The following is a 25514-nucleotide window of genomic DNA, read 5'->3' on the forward strand; positions in this document are numbered from 1 at the left end:
GTCACTTTGAGTACCTGGTCATGCCGTTCGGCCTCACCAATGCGCCCGCGACGTTCCAAGCATTGGTTAATGACGTCTTGCGGGACTTCCTGCATCGGTTTGTCTTCGTATATCTAGACAATATACTCATCTTTTGTCCGGATCCTGAGACCCATGTCAAGCATGTACGTCAGGTCCTGCAGTGGTTGTTGGAGAACCGGCTGTTTGTGAAGGGCGAGAAGTGCGAGTTCCACCGCACTTCTTTGTCCTTCCTGGGGTTCATAATCTCCTCCAACTCCGTCGCCCCTGATCCAGCTAAGGTTGCAGCGGTGAGAGACTGGCCCCAACCAACAAACCGTAGGAAACTGCAACAGTTCCTCGGTTTTGCAAATTTCTACCGGAGGTTCATCAAGGGCTACAGTCAGGTAGTTAGCCCCCTGACAGCCCTGACCTCCACAAAAGTCCCCTTCACCTGGTCGGATCGGTGCAAAGCCGCGTTTAGGGAGTTGAAACGCCGGTTCTCGACTGCACCAGTTCTGGTGCAGCCTCATCCCAATCGCCAGTTTATAGTTGAAGTGGACACCTCTGACTCAGGGATAGGAGCCGTGCTATCCCAGAGCGGGGAGTCCAACAAGGTTCTCCATCCATGTGCCTACTTTTCCCGCAGGTTGACCCCGGCTGAAAGGAACTATTACGTCGGCAATCGGGAACTTCTAGCGGTGAAAGAGGCTCTGGAGGAGTGGAGACACCTGTTGGAGGGAGCATCAGTACCATTTACGGTTTTCACGGACCATCAGAACCTGGAGTACATTCAGACCGCCAGGCGTCTGAACCCCAGGCAAGCCCGCTGGTCACTTCGTGGCCCTCCCAAAGCTCCCGACGGCCCAGGAGACTGCAGACCTCCTGGTCCACCACGTCGTGCATCTGCATGGGATTCCATCAGATATCGTCTCAGACCGTGGTCCTCAGTTCTCCTCTCAGGTCTGGAGGAGTTTCTGCAGGGAACTGGGGGCCAGCGTGAGTCTCTCGTCTGGGTACCATCCTCAGACGAACGGACAGGCAGAGCAGGCGAACCAGGAATTGGAGCAGGCCCTCCGCTGCGTAACCTCCGCGTACCCGACGGCCTGGAGCAACCATTTGGCCTGGATCGAGTACGCTCACAACAGCTAAGTATCATCTGCTACCAGCCTCTCCCCGTTTGAGGTGTGTTTGGGGTACCAGCCCCCATTGTTCCCGCTAGTGGAGGGAGAGGTCGGGGTGCCCTCGGTCCAGGCCCATCTGAGGAGGTGCTGTCGGGTGTGGCGTACCGCCCGCTCTGCCCTGCTCAAAGCCCGGACGAGGGCCAAGAACCATGTAGACCGCCGGCGTGCCCCGGCCCCTACGTATCAGCCTGGGCAGGAGGTTTGGCTTTCCATGAAAGACATTCCCCTGCAAGTGGAATCCCAGAAGTTGAAGGACAGATACATTGGACCTTTCACCATACTCAAAGTCCTCAGTCCAGCCGCAGTGAAGCTGAAGCTGCCAGCTTCGCTGCGGATTCACCCGGTTTTCCATGTGTCACGCATCAAACCTCACCACGTTTCACCACTCTGTACCCCCGGACCGGCGCCGCCTCCTGCCCGGATCATCGACGGGGAGCCGGCTTGGACCGTGCGCCGGCTCCTGGATGTCCGTCAGAAGGGCCGGGGGTTCCAGTATTTGGTGGACTGGGAGGGGTATGGACCCGAAGAACGCTCCTGGGTGAAGAGGAGCTTCATCCTGGACCCGGCCCTCCTGGCCGACTTCTACTGGCGACACCCGGACAAGCCTGGTCGGGCGCCAGGAGGCGCCCATTGAGGGGGGGGTCCTGTTATGTGGGCCGCTGAAGAGGAGGTACTGCTGGCCCACCACCACCAGATGGCGCCCTGCTTGAAGTGCGGGCTTCAAGCACGAGAGGGCGTCATAGCAACCGGGAGTGACAGCTGTCACTCGTCATCAGCACCAGCTGTCACTCATCCACATCACATCACCATCACCATAAAGGCTGGACTGCCACTCCACCTCCCCGCCGAGAAATCAGCTACCTTAGAGGTAATATTCTCTGCTGTGTCTGAACTTAACACAGACTTATAGTCTGAACTTCTTTGCAGCCGTTTTCCTGTAAGTGTTGCCTTATCTGTGGAATTGGCGTTTGGTGTGATCAGCGACGGCTTCACTTCACACCCCAACCAGATAAGTGGTTAGACAGGAGCTGCACGTGTGTGTGATTGGAGGTGGAGGTGCTCCCTCCCAAAGGAACACAGACTGTGGGATTACTGAGTGTGCGTACTCACACTCATCTGTGCTGTTTTTGTTCTCTGCCAGCAGTGCCAGGTCTGACAGCTGGAGACGGTGGCCACCTGGGGACCCAGGACTTGGCGGCTCCGGTGTTCTTCAGATCCGTTGGCGGTGAGGGCCGTGTGGGATCCGGCTCAGTTCTGGACGGGCGTCTCCTATCCTCAAGCCTGCCCACACGTCACTCAACGTGTAATTGACTGTAGTTCCAAACTTGTTATTGTCTGTATTCCGTTGTGCACACTTTACAACATTAAATTGTTACTTTTTGGCTTTTCCATTGCCCGTTCATTTACGCCCCCTGTTGTGGGTCCATGTTCCTACACTTTCACAACAGGTATCACTCAAATATTTGCTCACTTACCAATTTTGTATGTTTTGAAGCTATTGCGGCACTTTTGAATCAATACCCACAGCCCAAATGAAAATATATTTTAAATGTTTTCGATTCTATAAACTAAAAACACAGTATACAGTCAGTTGAAACTTACATTACATCAGTTGAAGAGCCTAAGCAGCCTATGCATATCTGTATGATACAAGTTCCTTACAAATTTTCCACTGTAAAATCATCAACATTTGCAACTAAATAAATTATTTAAAAAAAGTCAAACGGAAACCTTTGTGATTGAAGTCATAGATGTACGCAGGACAGGGAACCTTGGTAACTAGACCTGGAGATCCATTGGGCCAGCAGATAAGACCATCCCATTCTGGAGGACACACATCATCTGCAGCGAGGAGGAAAGGAAATCAGCAAACATCTGGTTACTGATCATTTTTCACTTCTTATTGATTTGATTCATGCTCATTGCGTTACTTTTTTTATGGCAACCCTTCTCAGAATGAACATTGTGATATTCTGTGAACTTAATATATTGAACTATCTATTGTCTGAAAATTCCAGAGTGAAGGATATTGTGTTTGAACGGACATTAACATGGCAACAGTGATTTGATCATGAAGCTAAACATCTCAAAGGAGCAGCCTTGGCGTGACATAAGGATGTTAGGTTGACAGCAGGAACTCAATACATGAGTTTTTTATTTATTTTTTTTTTTTGATGGGCTCTTTTGGATTGAGGGCCGGTGAAGAATATTCCATTTATTTGCCATGAGAAGTCCATAGGTTGCCTTGGCAATATGTTTTGGGATCATTATTGTTGGGATGCAACTATGTCAGGATGTTCTGAACTCATCTGGTTTCTCAACCAAGACAGCATATATGATAACAGAACAATGAGGTCAGTTAGTGCCGCCAAAGAACAGCTAACCATTTCAATCTTCTGGTTGTAGAAACTTACAGATATGGCCAGGTTTTTGAATTATCAGGATAGGATTCAGGATAGTATTTTCGACATATACTACACTATAAATACGATAAGACATAAAATCATATTGAATTCTACATTCCTTATTCTACTAATCTATTATGACTTGCATATGGGTATTATGTCTTAGAGAGACATGGCTTTTATCACTGCACATGATTTTTCACTGACTTGTAATACAGCCTGGCACACAGAGAATTCCAGAAATTCCAGACAGAAAAAAGAGAGAAAATCCGCACACTGGTTTAAAGCTCCCAAAATCTTTTTATTGACTAAAAAAACAAAGTTTTGACCGCAAGGTCTTCTTCAGGCAACTGTACAAAGGACATGGCAAAAACAGTGTATATTCATAGACTGAATAATCAAATGTGGTAACACCCACATCAGATGTGTCTAATTGGCATCAGCTGTCTATTAAAACAGGAACCCCATGCATGGGCATATACCGGTCAAGCACAGCACATATTGCACTACCTTGGGATTACCTTTCACTGCTATGCTGATGATACTCAGTTATACATGCCAATAACTGCTGATAATCTCATCCACATAAAATCCTAAGAAGATTGCCTTGCATCAGTGAGAAGTTGGATGTCCAGAAACCTGCTACTATTAAACTGTGATAAGACTGAAATAATGGTTCTTGGTCCAGTGAGACATCGGCATCAATTTGACCAGTTAACGCTCAGCCTAGGCTCATGTGTCATACATCACACTGACAAAGTGAGGAATCTTGGGGTAATTTTTGATCCTACATTGTCCTTTGACATCCACATTAGAAATATTACGAGGACTGCTTTCTTCCACCTGCGAAATATAGCGAAGATTCATCCCATCCTGTCTATGGCTGATGCTGAGACCCTGATCCATGCATTTATCTCTTCTAAACTGGACTACTGCAATATTCTATTTTCTGGTTTACAGCAGTCCAGCAGTAGGGCTCTCCAACTGGTTCAGAATGCTGCAGCCAGACTTTTGACACGAAGCAGAAAGTTCGACCACATTACACCCATGTTGGCATCTCTTCACTGGCTTCCTGTCCCAGTGAGATCAGATTTTAAGGTTCTGCTACTTGTCTATAAAATTGTTCACGGACAGGCACCTCCCTACCTAGCTGACCTAATTAAACCTTACGTACCGGCCCGGGTTTTGAATCAGGGTGCAGGACTACTTTGTGTCCCTAGGGTGAACAAGAAGTCTGTGGGTCATAGAGCTTTCTTTTATCGTGCCTGTGGAATGATCTCCCTGCGTCAATAAAACAGTCAGATTCTTTGGAGACTTTCAAATCCAGACTTAAAACGCACTTATTGTCCCTTTCATATGGCTAGCATACTGGCATGGTATATTTCTATGCTTTTAACTCTTTTAATTCATTTTATTAGGAAACGGAGCGTGCTGCGGCCTCAACTTTACCTAAATTCTGGGTCTTTTAGTGAAGCTTAGGGCTAGCGGCCAGCGACCACCTTAGTACTTCCTGTTTTTCTTGTTGTTTAATGCTGACAAATTATATTGTATTTCTTGTCTTTCTGATGCCTGATTCTGTTTTTTTCTCTCTGTTTAAGGTGCACCTCCATCCAGAGATGGGTGTGGTATTTGTGCTGTCCTGTGCACTAACAGCATTTCCTGTATATTCGTTTTGTGAATTGTTCTGTAATTTATGTCTGTAGCATGGCCCAAGCAGAGGGTCACCCCTTTGAGTCTGGTCTGCTTGAGGTTTTTTCCTCAGAGGGAGTTTTTCCTTACCACTGTTGCTCTGGGGGTTGGTAAAGTTAGACCTTGTGTGAAGCGCCTTGAGGCAACCTTGTTGTGATTTGACGCTATATAAATGAAAATAAATTGAAATTAAATTGAAATTGATAATCATGCCAATATACTGTACACTGGTTCTTTTATGAGCTCTGATCAAACGTGTACACCTCCAGTTATTGCGCGATCTAATATACTATATGTGACGGGATGTGATATTCTCTTTCACTAGACATGGAGAAACTGTGGCTTGGGGTCTGGTCAAGCTGTAAAAAAATGGGGAGGCTATGCTGTTTTTCCACTGAACCTCTGAAGATTGACTGCAGTTTCTAGCAGGGCCATAATATTATTTCACAAATAAATAAATGCATATTATTATCATATTTATGGTTCAGTGATCGGCGAAAAACCTCACACAAAGCATGGCACATAATCTGGACATAAGTTGGCTACATAAATAGGAAATATCCAGATAAAATTCCATTAAAAATTCATGAGCCTCTGTCGCAAGTACATTTGAGTTCACACACATCGCCAAAAATAAGGTTATCTCAAAACTGAGACACATAAATTAAGTAAAAAAAAAAATGCATGTATATTTACAGATTGACAGACTTCATCCAGCTGACTGACAGGACAAGGACTGGCTGGGTGTTGGTGATTTGTGTGTTCTTGTTCAATGTCTAAAGCGTTCTCAAACTGTGTGGTGCATTGACATTGTAATTTTTGGTGTTCTGTGATGTTTTTTGTTTTGTTTTTGTTTTTTTGGTCTGCTCACATAGTATCTCCACAGCTGAGAATTTAAATGCTTAAAATGTGTGCTGTTATATTGTGTTTGGTCATTTGTCTGAAAAGGAAAAAAGAGGTCTAAAAAACTAGGGTAACTACAAGCTACTCAACAACCCCACCACTATCTCTGCCCACCCACCCACTCACACACACACACACACACACACACACACACACACACACACACACACACACACACACACACACACACACACACACACATACTCCATAGTGAGGAGTGCATAGTGCTCAAACAAAGCCCAGAGTGTTATCTGTAGCAGTATGCTGAAGTTCCCATTGTATCAAGGTTGTTCAGGAACAAAATGTCATTAAACCCTCAAGTCAAAAAGAAAGACTGTGATTTCTCAAATTCAACAAGGCAGTTTAACACAGAAGGGAAAGGGGAAAGAAAAGAAAAAATAAAATGGATGCATTGACAGCAGAAAACCTAAATAAAAATGTTTAGTTTCAGATCAAAATTCACCCAAATCAGATGTCTGCTTGGGCTCCATGGACACGGACAGCCAGCATATGTTTGAGACAAACATTCTCCTGGAGACTGACAGCTCCCTGATCTAAACCAACAAAAGCAGCAGTGAGTCGAGGGTGAGTAGCAGAGCAGATGGTTGGCGTTTGTGTAGATGGCCATACCGTTCGCTACAGCCCACGACCGTATCAAAGTCCGCCGTATCAGAGTCCACCGGTCAGGTCCGCGGCCGTGTCAGTATTTCCATTCAGCATACATACAGCACGCGAATTGCCGGAGGCTGTAAGCTGGACCCGCTGCAGTGTTGGAGGCCGCCACCAACATCAGCAGTCAGCTTGTCATTCCTGTGGGGAAGCTGGGATGATACAAGCTAAGCCAGTTTAGCCTCACCCACAGCTCGTGGGAGGCCCCAGCCAGGACCGTGTCTCATCGGTGGATGCCAACAGCCCCTCAGCCCGCCGGAGGCTCCACCGAGGCCCGCGGTTCATTGGAGGCTGCAATTAGCATCAGCAGTCAGCCTGTCATCCTCGCAGGGAAGCTGGGATGTCGCAGGCTAAGCTAAGATAAGCTAGCCTGTTTCCGTAAGCTAGCTTTCGGTGTTTGGGAATTGCAGTAACATGATTCATTTTTAATCAAGACCTACTACGTCCCAAAAACAGCGTGTCCTATAAAACTCTTCAAAAAGACATGGAGGAATTAAAAGAGCCCATGAACATGTTGTCCATGGAAATGGCTTTTCTGATAAAACAAAACCACATCATTACAGAACTGGGAGAAATTAATGGTTAAAATGTCAGAATTCTGAACAGGAACAGAAAATCTTATAAAAAACAGCTTGGGACTCCAATGAGGGCGGTCGCATCTCCTCCCCTCTGCCTTATCGCTGCTCTCTGCTTTAACCTTCAAGTCCCTACTTCACCAGACTGTGAATTCCTCAAATTATATTGGATACTGGATCTATTGGACTACTATTGGATTAACCATGGAATTGATCAGCTGGTCTCTGAATGTTATTGACACCATCTTTTCTACAAGAAGGTCAGGACCGGGGGATCCTACCTGCCCAGATGGAACGCATCCTGCGGGCTATGTTCTCGACTCCTGGGGGTCTTGGCGTATTGCATGCTTGGTGCCTTTCTCCATTGAGGACATTGAGGATTTATTTATATTTGGTCTTATGGTAGCAGGGCTGGTACTCTCTGGCTTACATGCTGCCCTGATCTATCAGAAAATTGGCAAGACAGCGGCATCAAGAACCATGGGCCTTCGCTTGTCCGTCATGATTAACGAGATGGGCAAGGCATTGCATTCTCAGACTGTGATGACTTTTCAAATTAGACGCAAGTTGGATGACATCTTGGAGCAGATGCGTGCCTTGCAGATGAAGTTGAAGATTTCGGAGGCCGGGGAATATTCTTAATTCATAACTGGGAATATTCTTAATTCATAATTGGGATTTGGTTTGTTCAAGTGGAACTGTAAAAAGTGTTTTTCACTGCTCAAACCACAATATGGCAGGCTTATCAAGCCTGAAGGACAAATTGCCCGACTTTTTTCCTCCAGAGGAATGTCTTCTGGCCTTGGTGATTATTTGGCTCCTTCTTATCTCAACCCACAAAGACAATAAACTGTTTTTTCATAGGACTGAAGCATGCTCCACTCCCCCCCCCCCACCCCGCCCAGCACACACACCCCACTAATTTCTCCACTGTGAGATCAATAAAATATAAAGTATATATCAGCTGGGAAATCGAGTGTCGGATTTGTAACAGTACTCACGAATGAACAACGTCATCTCCGGACTAAAATCAGACCAAGGAACTTTTCACAAGCTGTTACGGGAATTAGTTCTGATGACGATGGACATGAGGAAACAACAGAGGAACATGTGACTGCATTCCTTCATAGCAAACACAGTCATTAATAAAGAAAATATTGAAGCATGCCACACTCTGCCGACTCAGGATAACACATCCACTCCAGTCATCATCATTCGTTTTGCCAACAAAAGGCACAAAATTGAATTGCTCAAACAGGGAAAGAAGCTGAAAGGCACGAATGTTTATATAAATGAGCACCTTACTAAGACTAATGCAGACATCGCCAAGAAAGCCAGGCTCCTTAGAAAACAGGGTAAAATTCATTTGGTCTGGGTCACAAATTGCAAGGTTTTCATCAAATTAAAAGGATGCACCTGAAAATGCCAGAGGTCTGTATATCAGGAATTTGAGAACGCTTTGAATGACGATGTTTCATCAGTTGTAAAGGGGTAAATCTTGAAAAATTCTGTACCATGTTTTAGCTTCACATTGTGAAGTTAGACTTAACTGCATTTTTGGAGTGCGGATTACATTTCTTGTAAGATGGCAGCTGAGTTTTCAAAATTCACTACTGCACAGGAGTTCAATTTAAAAATTCTTGATGACACCGAATATAGATTTCATAACACTGAAAATAATATTGATCCAGATTATTTCTTTCTTGAAAATAGAAATCATCATTGTAATTATTTTACTGAGGAACAATTCAGGCAATATTCCTTCACAAATGGGGCATTCTCTATTATGCATTTTAATAGCAGTAGCCTTTCTATGAACTATTCCAAAATCCAGGACTGTTTGAAAATTACTAAAAAATATTTTTCAGTTATTGCAGTTACTGAGACATGGTTAAGAGACAAGTATGTTGATTCTGTCCAGCTGGAGGGTTATCATTTTTTTTCCACAAATAGGGCAAATAAGTGGGGTGGTGGAGTGGCTCTTTACATCAGATCTAATCATCACTGTTAAATCGCTCCAAATATGTCATTATCCTTGGACAGTGTTATGGAATGTGTAACTGTGGAGATTGAAAAATCAAAAAACATAAGTTGCATTTACAGAGTTCCCGGATCAAATGTTAACATTTTTGTGGCGAAAATGTACAACTCAATTAAAAACAATTAGCTTTTATTTGTTTGTGGAGACTTTAAAATTGATTTTCTAAACCCATATGGCCATATACAAATAGCTGAATCTTTACATTCTTTGTTCTGTATGGGATTATATCCAGAGATAACACACCCAACCATAATTACAACAAATACATCAGTGCTTATTGACAACATATTGACAAATGTTATTGTTGGGAATTTAATGGGTTGATTACTTATTAGTGACATCAGTGATCACTTGCCGGTTTTTGTTGTTTACAATTGTTTAGTTGATAAAGTTGATCATATTGACACTCCAAATTTCAAAAGAAAAAAAATAACTGAGGAATCTATGGCCAATCTTAGAACAGAGTTATCACACCAAGACTGGCGTGGCATCTACTGCATATTGAAGACACTGACCAATCACATGAATCATTTATTTCCATTATCTCTAAGTTGTATGATAAACATTGCCCACTTGTATTTAATGCTGGTCACAAGTGAAATACTGACAAACCTTGCATCACTAAGGAATTGCTGAATGTATGTAAAAAGATTTATTATTTTTATTTTATATTTTATCTTGTAAAAGGCGGTATTACAGTAATTTATTGGAAAAAATAAAACAAACATTAGGGGTACTTGGAAGCTTTTTAATGAAATCATAAATAAGAGAAGAGTTGTTTATGAATATCCTGCCCTTTTTTACACAAGTACTGGTATGGTTCTTAAGGAAAATAAAGCTATAGTAGACCGCTTTAATGATTATTTTGTAAATGTGGGTAAAGATTTAGCTGATTCAGCTGTATCTTCTGGAGTGTGCTCTTTGGATTACAGTAAGACAATTAATAAAATTCAGGAGTCAGTGTTCATTAAAGAAACTGGCGAATACGAAATAAATAACATTGTTCGTAAACTCAAGGGAAAAAAATCAACTGACAGTGATAACTTTGATATGTTTTTGATTAAAAACATTACTGATTATATTGTTAAATCTATATACCACATATACTGTATTTGTAAGTTGTTACTAATGACTGGGAAATTTCCTTCCAGAATGAAATTAGCTAAAGTGATACCATGGTTTAAAACTGGTGACAAACAAACTTTTCATATTACAGGCCAATCTCACTCTGCCACAGTTTTCCAAAATTTTGGAAAAGGTATTTTTAAAGAGGCTATATGATTTCATAACTAAACATCACATACTTATTGAACAGCAATATGGTTTTAGAAAAAAATCGCACTACGTCACTGGCTGTAATTGATTTTGTTGAACGGATTACAAAGACAATTGAAAATAAGCAATATACTGTTTTTGTTTTTTTTTTACAGAAAGCATTTGATACTATAGACCACACTGTGCTATTGGAGAAACTGCAGTGGTATGGTATCAGGGGATTGGCATATGATTGGATAGTTAGCTATTTATACAATAGATATCAGTGTGTACATATTGGTGGGGCAAAATCTGAACCCATGAAAATTACTTGTGGGGTGCCCCAGGGTTCAGTTCTGGGGCCGTTGTTGTTTCTTCTGTATATTAATGACATATGTTTGGTTTCCAAGTCCATCAGATGTATTTTGTTTGCTGATGATATGACTGTTTTGTAGTGGGGATCACTTGGGACAGACCTTGGACATGATACAGAAGGAGCTAAAGAAGTTTAAACAATGGATTCAATTGATTCAAACAAATTGTCGCTCCACCTTGGTAAAACAAAGTGTATCATATTTGGAAACAAGTCCAGGAATCCCTGCAGAAATGTATCATTAAATGATACTGAAATTGAAACTGTAACTGATACAAAATTTCTTGGTGTTGTTATTGATGATAAACTGTGCTGGAAAATGCATATTAATTCTATTAAATCTAAAATGTCAAAAGCCATTCCAATTTTGCATAAAGTGTGAGATTTCATTTCCCAACACTCATTATTTTATATCATTCATTGCTCATTCCATATATGACCTACTGCATTGAAGTATGGGGAAATACATATAAAACTAATACTAATCCAGTATTTTTGATGCAAAAGAAAGCTATAAGAATTATTTGTAACAAATCATATTGCGAGACAACAATCCATTGTTTGTTTGTTTACATATTCTAAATTCTGGGATTTGGGTTGATTACATTACAATACAAATTATATATAAAATTAAAAATAAACTGCTGCCGCAACATGTCCAGGATCTGTTTAAACTGAGGGACTCCAGTTATAACTTGAGAGGAATTTTGTTTTTTGAGAAACTGAAGATCCAAACAACTGCAAAAGGGTCACTGTGACTCTGTTAAAGGGGTTAATACCTGGAACAACTGTCCTAACAATATTAAAGTACTTGGTACTTTGGTGGGCTTTAGGAGGCATTACAAGAATTATACAATTTCTTGTTCTAGTTGAAGACTTGGGTTTATTGTTTTGTTATTGCATTTTGTGTGACAGTGTTTTTCTGGTTGTATTCTGAAAATTGTGTTTATGGTTGCATACATTTCTTATTTTTAGTATAAGGGGTGGACATTTATAAGCTTTGCTTCTGCCCTCTCCTTTTGGCCACACAGGATCTTTGTAAAGTTGTTTTGTTATGAGTTTGTTATACAACCTCTGGCAAAATTATGGAATCACCAGCCTCTGAGGATGTTCATTCAGTTGTTTAATTTTGTAGAAAAAAGCAGATCACAGACATGACACAAAACTAAAGTAATTTCAAATGGCAACTTTCTGGCTTTAAGAAACACTATAAGAAATCAAGAAAAAAAGATTGTGGCAGTCAGTAACGGTTACATTTTTAGACCAAGCAGAGGAAAAAAATATGGAATCACGCAATTCTGAGGAAAAAATTATGGAATCACCCTGTAAATTTTCATCCCCAAAACTAACACCTGCATCATATCAGATCTGCTCGTTAGTCTGCATCTAAAAAGGATGTGAACACACCTTGGAGAGCTGTTGGCACCAAGTGGACTGACATGAATCATGGCTCCAACATGAGAGATGTCAATTGAAACAAAGGAGAGGATTATCAAACTCTTAAAAGAGAGTAAATCATCATGCAATGTTGCAAAAGATGTTGGTTATTCACAGTCAGCTGTGTCTAAACTCTGGACCAAATACAAACAACATGGGAAGGTTGTTAAAGGCAAACATACTGGTAGACCAAGGAAGACATCAAAGCGTTAAGACAGAAAACTTAAAAACAATATGTCTCAAAAATCGAAAAAAATGCACAACAAAACAAATGAGGACGAATGGGAGGAAACTGGAGGTCACGTCTGTGACCGAACTGTAGAAAACCGCCTAAAGGAAATGGGATTTACATACAGAAAAGTTAACAAAAGCCATCATTAACACCTAAACAGAAAAAAACAAGGTTACCATGGGCTAAGGAAAAGCATTCGTGACTGTGGATGACTGGATGAAAGTCATATTCAGTGATGAATCTCGAATCTGCATTGGGCAAGGTGATGATGCTGGAACTTTTTGTTTGGTGCCGTTCCAATGAGATTTATAATGATGACTGCCTGAAGAGAACATGTAAATTTCACAGTCATTGATGATATGGGGCTGCATGTAAGGTAAAGGCACTGGGGAGATGGCTGTCATTACATCATCAATAAATGCACAAGTTTACGTTGATATTTGGGACAATTGAAAGGATGTTTGGGGATGTTTCAAGATGATAATGCATCTTGCCATAGAGCAAAAACTACGAAACATTCCTTGTAAAAAGACACATAGGGTCAATGTCATGGCATAGGGTCAATGTCAACGAGTAGATCTGATTTGATGCAGGTGTTAGTTGGGGGATGAAAATTTACAGGGTGATTCCATAATTTTTTTCCTCAGAATTGAGTGATTCCATATTTTTTTCCTCTGCTTGGTCCTAAAAAAGTAACCGTTACTGACTGCCACAATCATTTTTTCTTGATTTCTTATATTGTTTCTTAAAGCCAGAAAGTAGGTCATTTCTGTGACATGTCTGTGATCTGCTTTTTTTCTACAAAATTAAACAACTGAATGAACATCCTCCGAGGCCGGTGATTCCATTAATTTTTGCCAGAGGTTGTACGAGGTCTGTAGAAAAGTATCCAACCTTTTTATTTTTTTTCCAAAACTATATGGATTTGAATCATGTGCACTTGCATCAGCCAAGCTTGAACCTTCGTGCACATGTGTGAGTTTTTCAGCCTGTCGGTTGCGTCATTCGCCTGGGGCAGGCTTTGAGTGAGCACTGGTCCACCCCCCTCATCGGATTTTTCATTGTCAGGGAAATGGCTGAGCGATTGGAGCAGCGCTGAATCAAATTTTTCCAGAAACTGGAGAGACAGCCAGGTGGAAACCATTCGGAAGATTCAGACGGCTTTTGGTGAGGATACTCTGGGCGTCACACAGATTAAGGAGCATTACAACCATATTAAAGACGGCCCACAGCGGCGGAGGGTGCGCGAGCTCCTAGCGGCCATCGACAGGCTGAAACGACATCTGTTGGTAATTGGACCAACAAAAAATCAGATCAAACATGGACAACAGAGGATAAATATATGACATAGAACTAATATTGATGAAAGTATATTTGACTTAAAATGATTGGTTGTGAGTATATAATACAGTAGAACAGCTGAATAGTGAAAAAATTGCAGAAGATACCCTGTCACTCATACATATAACAGTCCGAGGCTTGTATTGTAAAATGTCACAAATAAAAGATTAGTTTAAATCAGTTTAAAAATAGATTTAGTATTGGTTGCAATCACTGAATCTTGGCTTAAAGAGATCTCATGGTGAAGTTCAAATGGAGGGATATGAGCTGTATTTGGTAAACAGAAGAGATAAAAAAGGGCGGTGGTATTGCTCTGTATACAAAAAACAGATCTGATGTGTACAATTGTTGAAGAAATGACAATTATGAATGTGTCATAGAAATTGTAACAGTGGAACTTGTACATGAAACATCTAAGAATATTTTAATTAGTTGTGTATACAGAGCACCAGATTCTTGTGTTGTGAAATTTACAGATAAAATAATTGAATTCCATCAAATTAAAAACAAAACGCTTTTTATGTGTGGGGACTTTAATATTAACATAGAAAGCTCCAGCTGCCAAAGATTAAGTGATTTTGTGAATTCAATGTATAGTTTGGGGTTATTCCCCTTGATAACAAAACCAACCAGAATTACATCGCAAAGTGCAACGGTAATTGATAATATATTTACAAACAGAACAGATGAAATTATCAAGAATGGGATCTTCATGACAGATATTAGCGACCATTTACCAATTTTTTCAATATTTAAATATAAAAATAGGTACAACAAAAAACTGATATAAACTTTAAAAGAGATAAGTCAGTAAAAGCCTTAGAGGCATTAAAATATGACCTTAAAAATCAAAACTGGGAAGAAGTTTATGTCAGTGATGTTAATGTAGCATATAACTCATTTATGAAAATATTGATGAAATCATACAATAAAAATTGTAAATTAATTGAAATTAGTAAGAAAAGAGTAAATAAACCATGGCTGACAAAGGGAATAAAAAATGCTTGTGCAAAGAAAAACTATTTATACAGGTGCTTTTTAAAATTGCAAACAAAGGAATCAGAACATAAATACAAAAAATATAAAAATAAACTATTAACAATAATTAGGAAAAAAAAAAAGATTATTACAGTGAAAAACTAAATAAGAGTAAAGATAATATGAGGGTAACATGGGGAATTATAAAAAGTGTGATTGATAGTGATGGAACGAAAGAAACTATTCCAAATTACTTTGTTAAGGAAAATAAAGAGATATATGATATAAAAGAAGTTGCAAATGGGTTTAATGATTATTTTTCAAATGTAGGGTCAAGTCTGGTGGGAAATAAACCAATAATAGAAGATAAATTATGTACATTGGTAAATACGGTCAATAGTATTTTCCTGGACAATGTGGAAAAAGATGAAATAAGAAATATTGTAAAAAACTGTGGAAGCAAAAGATCAACTGACCATGAAGATTTAGACATGATGACTGTAAAAAGTATAATAGAAATTGTTATTGAACCATTTACTTATATTTGTAATCTGTCTCTGTCAACTGGGGTTTTTCCAGATGAAATGAAAATTGCTAAGGTAGTCCCATTATAAAAATGGAGACAAACATAATTTTTCTAATTACAGGCCAGTATCATTGCTTCCACAGTTTTCTAAAATTATGGAAAAAGTTTTTGTAACAAGATTGGATACATTTATTGAGAAACATCATATTTTAAATAATGCTCAGTATGGATTCAGAACAAAACATTCGACAGCTATGGCAATTATGGAACTAATAGAGAAAATATCAACAACAGTAGAAAATAAGGATTATTTTGTAAGTATTTTTATTGACCTGAAAAAGGCTTTTGATGTTATAGACCACTCAAGATTGCTCCACAAGTTACAACAATATGGAATAAGAGGTGTTGCACATCAGTGGGTAAAAAGCTACTTAGAAAATAGAAAACAGTTTGTTCAGATAAATAATACCAAATCAGAATTGTGTAACATTATTTTTGGAGTACCACAAGGATCGGTACTTGGACCCAAACTGTTTATTTTGTATATCAATGATTTTGTGAATGTATCCAATGTGCTTGGCAGCATTTTATTTGCTGATGATACAACGCTGTTTTACTCTGGATCAGATATACAGGAAGTAGCACAAGTGATAAATACAGTTGGAAAAAGTTAAACATTGGTTTGATATAAACAGATTGTCACTAAATATTAATAAGACAAATTTCATATTGTTTAATGATAGAGCGAAAAAAAATAATGTGTCATTACAAATAGATGGAATGGATATACAAAGAGTAAAAGAAATGAAATTTTTAGGAGTCATGATTGATGAAGATCTTACATGGAAGTCACACATAAATTACATAAAAGGAAAAATAGCGAAAGCCATTGCTGTTTTGCATAAAGTAAAATATTCATTAAATAGTTATGGTTTATTAACATTGTACAATTCATTGATTGTCCCATATTTAACTTACCTTTATTTATTTTGCAGAAAAGAGCTTTAAAAGTGATTAGTAACAGTGGTTTTAGAGATCCATCTAATCCATTGTTTATTAAGTATAGGGTACTTAAATTTCATGATTTAGTGATTTGAAAATATTACAAACGATGTACCAAGTTAATAAAAATACTTTACCAACAAACATTCAAAATATGTTTGAAAAAAGAGTAAGTAGTTATAAATTGAAATGAATAGAAGTCTTTAAAAAACCAAGATTTAGAACCAAAGTAAAGGAAAGGAGTATTGCAGTAAATGGTGTCAAATTATGGAACAATCTTAATAAAGAAATTAAAGAATTAAGGTCGCTTAAATTATTTAAAAACATATTAAATTAGATGTATTAAGTAAGTATGAAACTATGAAGTAAGTCAGTGGGCTGCAAGAAAGTCAAAAAAAAAAAAGGTAAACTGTTAATAATGTTTGGAGTGTCTTAAGTTTAAATGTAACCTGTCAGTGATGTAATCTATTAATTAATGGTCATAATTATGAAATGGGTCAGTGGTATGTGACAAGTTAAAGAAATGCAATCTGTTAAATAATGTTGACTATGATGCTGGATATTGAAAGATTGTATTGTTAAAAGGGGCAGAAATCATAAGACTTGTTCTTCTTTTTGCTCCTTTTCATTCTGGTATTGTGGTGCTTTTGTTTTTTGCTTTTCTGTTTTTCTTTTAAATGAATGAAATAAATATTAAAGAAAAAAAAAATTGATCTTCCACAGGTTTTGGAAGCTGCCGGAGCATTTTTGATAGCAAACACTGAAACCTACATCCTGGGTCAGTCAGTGAACCTAGCTTCTACGGAACCTATCACGTTCAGTCCTGCTGGGAAAATGAGCCAGATTCATGCCTGTAGTCATCTGGGAGACCCGGTGGGTTTACCTCAATACAAGTCATTTAAGAAGGTCAGAAAAAGGCCAACCAGGAACTAGACAGGACCCGACCAGACCGCTCACCCCACCAAATCCAAAGGGCCCAGATAAGGGAACCTTCACACGTTCAATGGTCTTTGCTGTCAGTGATGCAAAGTGGCTTTCTTTGGTTATTTTTTTAATAATAGTAACAGAAGTAATTTGTGAACTCAAAATTGACTGCTAAATTCCAACCAGGTCTTCTTATTAAATTTCTATATTAGTATTTTATTTCTCTTATTTTTCACGTCTCATCGTCAACATATTTTCTGAGTAATAAAACTATGATTCATTACCCATATTGTCAAAATCTCAGTCACATTTGTTTGTACCTCTACATATGTACATAAATCTGTAAATATTGCACCAATTGTTGTTTTGTGTCCAGTTGAATGTTTCATCAACCATATCCGGAACTTTCAGATCAAAGACTGATTAATATCGATCATAACATGATCAAGTTACTGTGTTATGCAGGTGGTGCCCTTGTGTCCAGTTGAAGACAAACAGACAATCATTTGTATTTAGAACTTATGGTGTTCAGAGTAAAGACTGATCAATATTGATATTTTCTTGCGCTTCTGGCAGAATGGTTCTCCTTTTGAAGTATTTAGTTCAATTTCAGAGTTAATAAAATATTGCTTAACTTATATCTGTTACACAGCATATGTATATTTAAATCAGCATCTCACATTTACACTGTTCAACTGAGTAAATGTTATGCTGAATGGATGAATAAAGACAATATGGACACAATCCAGTTTCATCCTTGTTATATTAAATAAGAAATGAATTGAAGTCTGATGCTCTGCTACTCTTGATATTGAGTGGTTGATGTTGCAGTCAGAGAATGATGACTGGCTTAATGTAGCATTTGACATTTTCATGCCTTTTTAAACATGACGGAGTTGGAGGAGATGATGAACCCCAGGAAGGACAAAGAAGTGCGGTGGAACTCACACTTCACGCCCTTCACAAACAGCCGGTTCTCCAACAACCGCTGTAGGACCTGACGTACATGCTGGACATGGGTCTCAGGGTCCGGGGAAAAGATGAGCGCCAGATCTATGCTGAAAACGTCAAGATCATGGTACTCCTTTGGCACCGCAGATAGATTGGGGGGGACTTTAACCTCCTCATTAGCCGTCGTGCCGGGAGGAACCGAGGATCCTAAACACTCCCGGTGGCAGGTTTCGCTCCACTGCGTCACAACCCCGGACGGCCAATCTATCCGGGGATTGTGCTTCACCATCCATGGAAATCCCAAAATCACTCAGGAGGTAGAAGGTGTTACATGGAACACGATCTCCTCCCTGTGATTTCCAGACACAACCAAGGTCACTGGCTGTGTCTGATGTGTGACTAATGGAAGCAGGGTGCCATCTAGTGCTCGCACCTGCAATGGTGCCGGCAGAGCCACCAGGGGGAGCCCTACTTCCTTTGCCCATCTGCTATCCAGCAGATTCCCTTCCGACCCCGTGTCTACCAGTGCTGGGGCGTGAAGGGTTAAATCCCCACAAAGGATTGTTACTGGGATTCGTGCAGATTTGCGGGGTTTCCCCGCGTGCGTGTTATGGCCCCCCTTAGCCCAGTTTCTAAGGACGGGCATTGTAGTTTGACCGTTTTGGGGCAGTCCTTCTGCGTATGCTTACAAGAGCCGCAGACAAAACACTCCCCGCGGGCCAGCCTCCTTTGTCTGATGTTTGTTTTTATTTTGGCCCTGCTCGTGTCCCTAGCCTCCTCAGCAGGGGAGCTGTAGCCACACGGAGCTCTCTGGCAGTGAAGCGTGGGGACGACGTCACCCTTTTGGAACCGGAAGGGAGAGGGACGGCTCGTGCCCGGTCACGCCCCTCGGCCTGCTCCCGACGATGCTCAGTCAAATGGTTGTCTAAGCATATAACCAAATCGACAAGCCCGTCAAAATCCCGCGGTTCCTCCTTAGCCAGCAGGTGCTCCTTCAGGACCGGAGACAGTCCATTTACGAAGGCGGCGCGGAGTGCAACGTTATTCCAGCCGGACCTCGCTGCCGCGATGCGGAAGTTGACTGCATACTCGGCTGCGCTGCGAAGCCCCTGTCTCATTGACAGCAGCACGCTCGAAGCGGTCTCGCCTCTGTTGGGATGGTCAAAAACTTCTTTGAACTCCCGTATAAACTCAGCATAAGATGTTAGGAGCCGTGAATTCTGCTCCCAAAGCGCCGTAGCCCAGGCACGTGCCTCTCCTCGAAGCAGACTAATAACATAAGCCACCCGGCTGGCGTCTGACTCATACATGACAGGACGCTGTGAAAAGACGAGCGAACACTGCATGAGGAAGTCTGCGCACGTCTCAACACAGCCTCCGTACGGTTCCGGAGGGCTTATGTATGCTTCAGGGGACGGTGGGGGGGGTCGTTGAACGACCAGTGGAACGTCTGTTACAGGCCCAGGACCAGCAAGAGGAGTGGCTGCAGCAGCGCCCTGATCGCGCACTTCCACCCTGGCGGTGAGAGCCTCCACCCTCCGGTTAAGGAGAACATTCTGCTCGGCCACCAAATCCAGCCGAGCCGTGAAGGCGGTTAAGATTTGCTGCAGCTCACTCAACATGCCTCCCGCTGATGCCTGCGCTCCTGCTCTTCCATTGGCCGTTCAAGCTCGGGTTGACGCCCCTCGGAATCCATGATGATTGGCCAAGAAATCTTGTTGGGAAGGTGTCGTAGCACGGACCCACAACAGGGGGCGCAAATGAACGGACAATGAATAAGCCAAAAAGTAACAATTTAATGTTGTGATAATACACAACTAAATACACAGAAATTGTAAAGTCAATTGACACCAGGTGACGTGTGGGCAGGCTCGAAGATAGAAGACCCCCGACGAGAGAGAAGCCGCGTCCCACACGGCTTCCACCACCAACGGTCTGAAGAACACCGGAGCCGCCAAGTCCCGAGTCCCCAGCCGGCCTCTGTCTTCGGCTGTCGACCCTGGTACTGCTGGCAGAAAGCAGAGACAAGATGAATGAGTGTGAGTCCGCACACTCAGTAATCCACAGTCTGTACACAGTTAGGAGGGAGTACCTCCACCTCCAATCACACACTTGTGCAGCTCCTGGTTAACCACTTATCTGGTTTGGAGTGTGAGGCGAAGCCGTCGCTGTCACACCAAACGCCAATCCCACAGACAAGGAAAACCACCAGGAAAATGGCTGCAACAGAAGTTCAGATTATTATACAACGTATGTGTCAGCAGAGAAATTACCTCTTCAGTAGTTGATTTCTCAGCGAGGAGGTGGAGTTGCAGTCCGGCTTATAAAGTGGTGTAGATGAGTGACAGCTGGTGCGATGAGTGACAGCTGTCACTTCTTCTGGGTCTGGCGCCCTCTCGTGCTTGGAGCCCGCGCTCCAAGCAGGGCGCCCTCTGGTGGTGGTGGGCCAGCAGTACCTCCTCTTCAGCGGCCCACATAACATAGGGGGTCGTTTGACCGTTGGGGTTTTTCTGTAATTATTGTATGGCTTTTGCCTTACAATATAAAGCACCTTGGGGCAACTTTTTGTTGTGATTTGGCGCTATATAAATAAAATTGATTTGATTTATGTTATATTCTCATCAAAAACTTACCTGGAGTAGTGTTTTGTTTTATTTTGCACATATACACATCACCGACACACCACTAAGAGATTTATATCAGGTTTCACCCAATTATGAGCATTTTTAGATGCCTACAGCAACTATCTCAACCACTGACAACATATTACAAGAGTCCACAAAAGTATTTTAAAGGCCTGACTAAAGAGTAATATGTGATCCGTAAAAACATATTTTCACGAAAAAAGACACAAATGCGCAGTTTACTGCATTTTATTTTTTCTTGTGTAAAAACACAACTTAGATGTGGTTTGACCGAAACAAATTGTCATTAAACTTAGATAAAACGGGTGAAGTGGAGGTTTAAGAGTCACTAGGTGTTCACAGGAAACAGTTATTTATTTCTATATTTATTTATTTATGTTCATTGTTAGTTGGATTTATCTTTTCTGTTGTGTTTAATCAGGTTCTTTTGTTTCTTTCTCTAAAATTGTATTGTAGCATTACTGGTTATTATTACTATTATTGTTGTTGCTATTATTACTAATATATAAATAAAAAATAAATTAAAAAATATTACAATTTGTAATACATTTGACTCTTTTACGACAACAAATGCTGAGCCATGAATTATTATGGCTATTATGAACTAGTCACTGGAGGACTAGTTCAGGCATTCACCACCGCACATGGAGAAAATCACAGATTTACTTGGTGGTTTAATGATTTGAAGGTGTTCTTCTGTCTGCGTTTGTCCAGGAAAGAGTGATCACCTGGACAACTACAGGCTAACATCGAGCGGAGACATCCATCCAGCGGTAGCTAACCAGCTAACATTGAGCAGAGATGGGCCTCCAGCGGCAGCTAACATCGAGTGGAGACGGGCTTCCAGCGATAGCCAGCCGGTCGACATCGTGCCGAGACGTCCCTCCAGCGGCAGCTAACCAGCTAACATCGAGCAGAGACGAGCCTCCAGTGGCAGCTAACCAGCTAACATCGAGCGGAGACGTCCATCCAACGGTACCTAACTGGCTAACATCAAGCGGAGACATCCATCCAGCGGTAGCTAACCAGCTAACATCGAGTGGAGACGGGCCTCCAGCGATAGCCAGCCGGTTGACATCGGGCCAGGACGGGCCTCCAGTGGCAGCTAATCGGTGAGGCGTTGGGCCTCAGCCAGCCCCCCAGTGGTGGCCAAACATTTGGACGGGCCTTTCACTGTGGAACGGTGCAGTTGCAGTTGTCTGAGGAACTAAGTGGAGTGGTAAAAAAGCAAACAGAACTGCTTGGTTTATTAAAGGAAGTCAGAGAACTCAGAAAAATGCTGCTGGAGAAAGACAATAAAATACAGATTTTGAAAAACCGTGTGGAAGAATTGGAGTAGCATATTAGGATGGATGAGGTGATTGTGTCGGGATTGAACATTAAATATAGATCATATGCCAGGGCTGCTGCTCTCAGCAGCCATACCAGCATGGATGAAGACACTCCGGGAGAAATTCACTCCCTGGAGCAACAGGTCATTGACTTTTTTTCATCTCAGGACATCCACATCAACAACAATGATGTTGCAGACTGTCATTCAATTCCAAAAAAGGATAAAAAGTCTGGACCGGTTATTGTTATCCAGTTTGCAAATAGGAAACTTAAGAATGAATTGTTAAAGCAAACAAAAAACCTGAAAGGAACTGAGGTGTATGTAAATGAACATTTGACAAAGAAGAATGCAGATATTGCAAGGCAAGCCAGAGCTCTAAAAAAACAGAAAAAAATACAAGCAACTTAGACCAGGAACTGTAAAGTATGGATTAAATTAAATGGATCTCCAGAGGAAGCAAAAGTTCTGATAATAAGAGAGCTCTGGGATCTGGACAAATTTAAGTGACTGCTTCCTAAGAGGACAATGCTTATTATTGGTTCTTTTTCATTTATTTGTAGTGATTTCTTTTGTGGTTGATTTGTTTGTTTTCTTTCGCTATGGGACACATTATTCAAAAATTTATGTCACAAATATATTCACATCGAGCAACTAGACTTTGTTTAGCCGCATTTTTGGTTTGTGGATCACAATTTTTTTTTATCTTTATGACAACTGATTCTTATCAACTTGCTCCTGCACAGGAGCTCCACTTAAAAAATTTTGATTACACTGAACATAGATTTCATAATATTGAATATAATATAGATCCGGATTGTTTTTTTCTTAAAAATATTACTCATCATTGCAATTATTTTTCTGAGGAACAATTTAGCAAACATACTGTGTTAAATGGGACATTCTCCATCATACATTTTAATAGCAGAAGTCTTCCCATGAACTTGTCAAACATTCAGGATTGTTTAAATAGTGCAAATAAACAGTTTTCAGTTATCGCAATTTGTGAGACGTGGTTGAAAGAGGAGCATATGGATATTGTCCAGTTTGAGGGTTATGATTTCTTCCCAAAAAATAGGATGAACAAACAGGGTGGTGGTGTCGCACTTTATGTTAAATCTGCTTATCACTGTGAAATCATTCAAAACGTGTTTCTCTTTGGAAAACGTCATGGAATGCATCACTGTGGAAATTAAATGCGAAAAATCAAAAAACATAATTGTAAGTTGTGTTTACAGAGCACCAGGATCAAACATAAAAATTTTTGTGGGAAAGTTGATTGAGATGTACAAAACTATTAAAAATAAGTCAGTATTTGTTTGTGAAGACTTCAACATTGACTTCTTAAATCCTCACAGTCAAATACATATAACTGAATATATCAATTCAGTGTTTTGTTTGGGAATGTATCCAGTAATTACTCATCCAACTAGGATAACTGCAAACACAGCGACACTTATTGATAATATACTTACAAATGTTACCGTGGGGAATTTAGAGGGGGGATTACTTATTAGTGATATCAGTGATCATTTGCCGGTTTTTGTAGTTTTGAATTCTTTAATTGACAAAATGGAAAAAAATAAAACAAACATTAAGGGTACTTGGAATATTTTAAATGAAGTCATAAATAAGAGAAAAGGTGTTAAAGAATATCCTGCCCTTTTTTACACAAGTACTGGTACAGTTGTTAAGGAAAATAAAGCTATAGCAGATAATTTTAATGATTACTTTGTAAATGTGGGTAAAAATTTAGGTGATTCGATTGTGTCTTCTGGACTGCGTTCTTTTGAACAATTAATAAAATTCAGTATTCAATGTTCATTAAAGAAACTGATGAATATGAAATAATTGATATTGTTCGTAACTTCAAGGGGAAAAGATCAATTGATAGTGATAGTTTTGATATGTCTTTGATTAAAAATATTATTGATTGTATTGTTAGACCCTTTACGTATATTTGTAACCTGTCACTAATGACTGGGAAATTTTCTTTCAGAATGAAATTGTCTAAAGTAATACCGCTGTTAAAATCTGGAGACAAATGTCTTCTCAAATTACAGTATGTAACACAATTTTTGTTCCTGGCATCTAAGTGTTATATTTCAACTGCTTATGTCTAAAGTCTATGGAAAAATGACTATTTAGCACAATCTTCGATTTTATTTATTTATTTTTTTTACATTCTAGAAAGTTCTAAAAGTTTCTTGAAATTTCTAGATAATTCTGGAAACTTCTAGAAAATTCTGGACAGTTCTAGCTGTTAAAGAATATTCTAGAAGACTACTCAGTAGTAGTGAAGGTGAATCGAGAATATTCTTGAAAACAGACAAATTTCAAAATATCATTGTCCTGATCACAGAAGCAAAGTTTCTGTGGAATAACAGCTATTTTCTATTTATTTAAGGCAACAGGTTAGGAAAACACACTGTGTACCCACGAACAAAACAAAAATAAAATTTGTTACATAGTGTTATAGACCAATGTCACTACTGCCACAATCTTCCAAAATTTTGGAAAAGGTATTTTTAAAGAGGTTATATGATTTCATAACTAAACATCACATACTTATTGAACAGCAATATGGTTTTAGAAAAAAAAAATCACACTACTTCACTGGCTGTAATTGATTTTGTTGAATGGATTACAAATACAATTGAAAATAAGCAGTACTGTTGTTGTTTTTTTTTTTATTTACAGAAAGCATTTGATACTATAGACCACACTGTGCTGTTGGACAAACTGCAGTGGTATGGTATCAGGGGATTGGCATATGATTGGATAGTTAGCTATTTATACAAGAGAAATCAGTGTGTACATATTGGTGGGGCAAAATGTGAACCCATGAAAATTACTTGTGAGGTGCCCCAGGGTTCAGTTCTGGGGCCGTTGTTATTCTTCTGTATATTAATGACATATGTTTGGTTTCCAAGTCCGTCAGGTGTATTTTGTTTGCTGATGATACGACTGTGTTTTGTAGTAGGGATCACTTGGGACAGACCTTGGACATGATGGAGAAGGAACTACAGAAGTTTAAACAGTGGTTTGATTCAAACAA

The 25514-nt window shown here is 40.2% G+C and overlaps 1 protein-coding gene across 1 annotated transcript in view; it reads right to left on the minus strand.

Annotated features, from left to right (window-relative positions):
• The window catches only part of pth2ra (parathyroid hormone 2 receptor a), a 408052-nt gene that overhangs the window by 205631 nt on the left and 176907 nt on the right, over positions 1 to 25514 (minus strand). The window contains exon 3 of the mRNA XM_034186779.1: positions 2913 to 3023. Coding sequence (XP_034042670.1) covers positions 2913 to 3023 — 111 coding nt within the window. The remainder of the gene's footprint in view (positions 1 to 2912; positions 3024 to 25514) is intronic.

This window comes from Thalassophryne amazonica, chromosome 14 (assembly GCF_902500255.1).
Source record: "Thalassophryne amazonica chromosome 14, fThaAma1.1, whole genome shotgun sequence".
In the NCBI taxonomy this organism is placed as follows: domain Eukaryota; kingdom Metazoa; phylum Chordata; class Actinopteri; order Batrachoidiformes; family Batrachoididae; genus Thalassophryne; species Thalassophryne amazonica.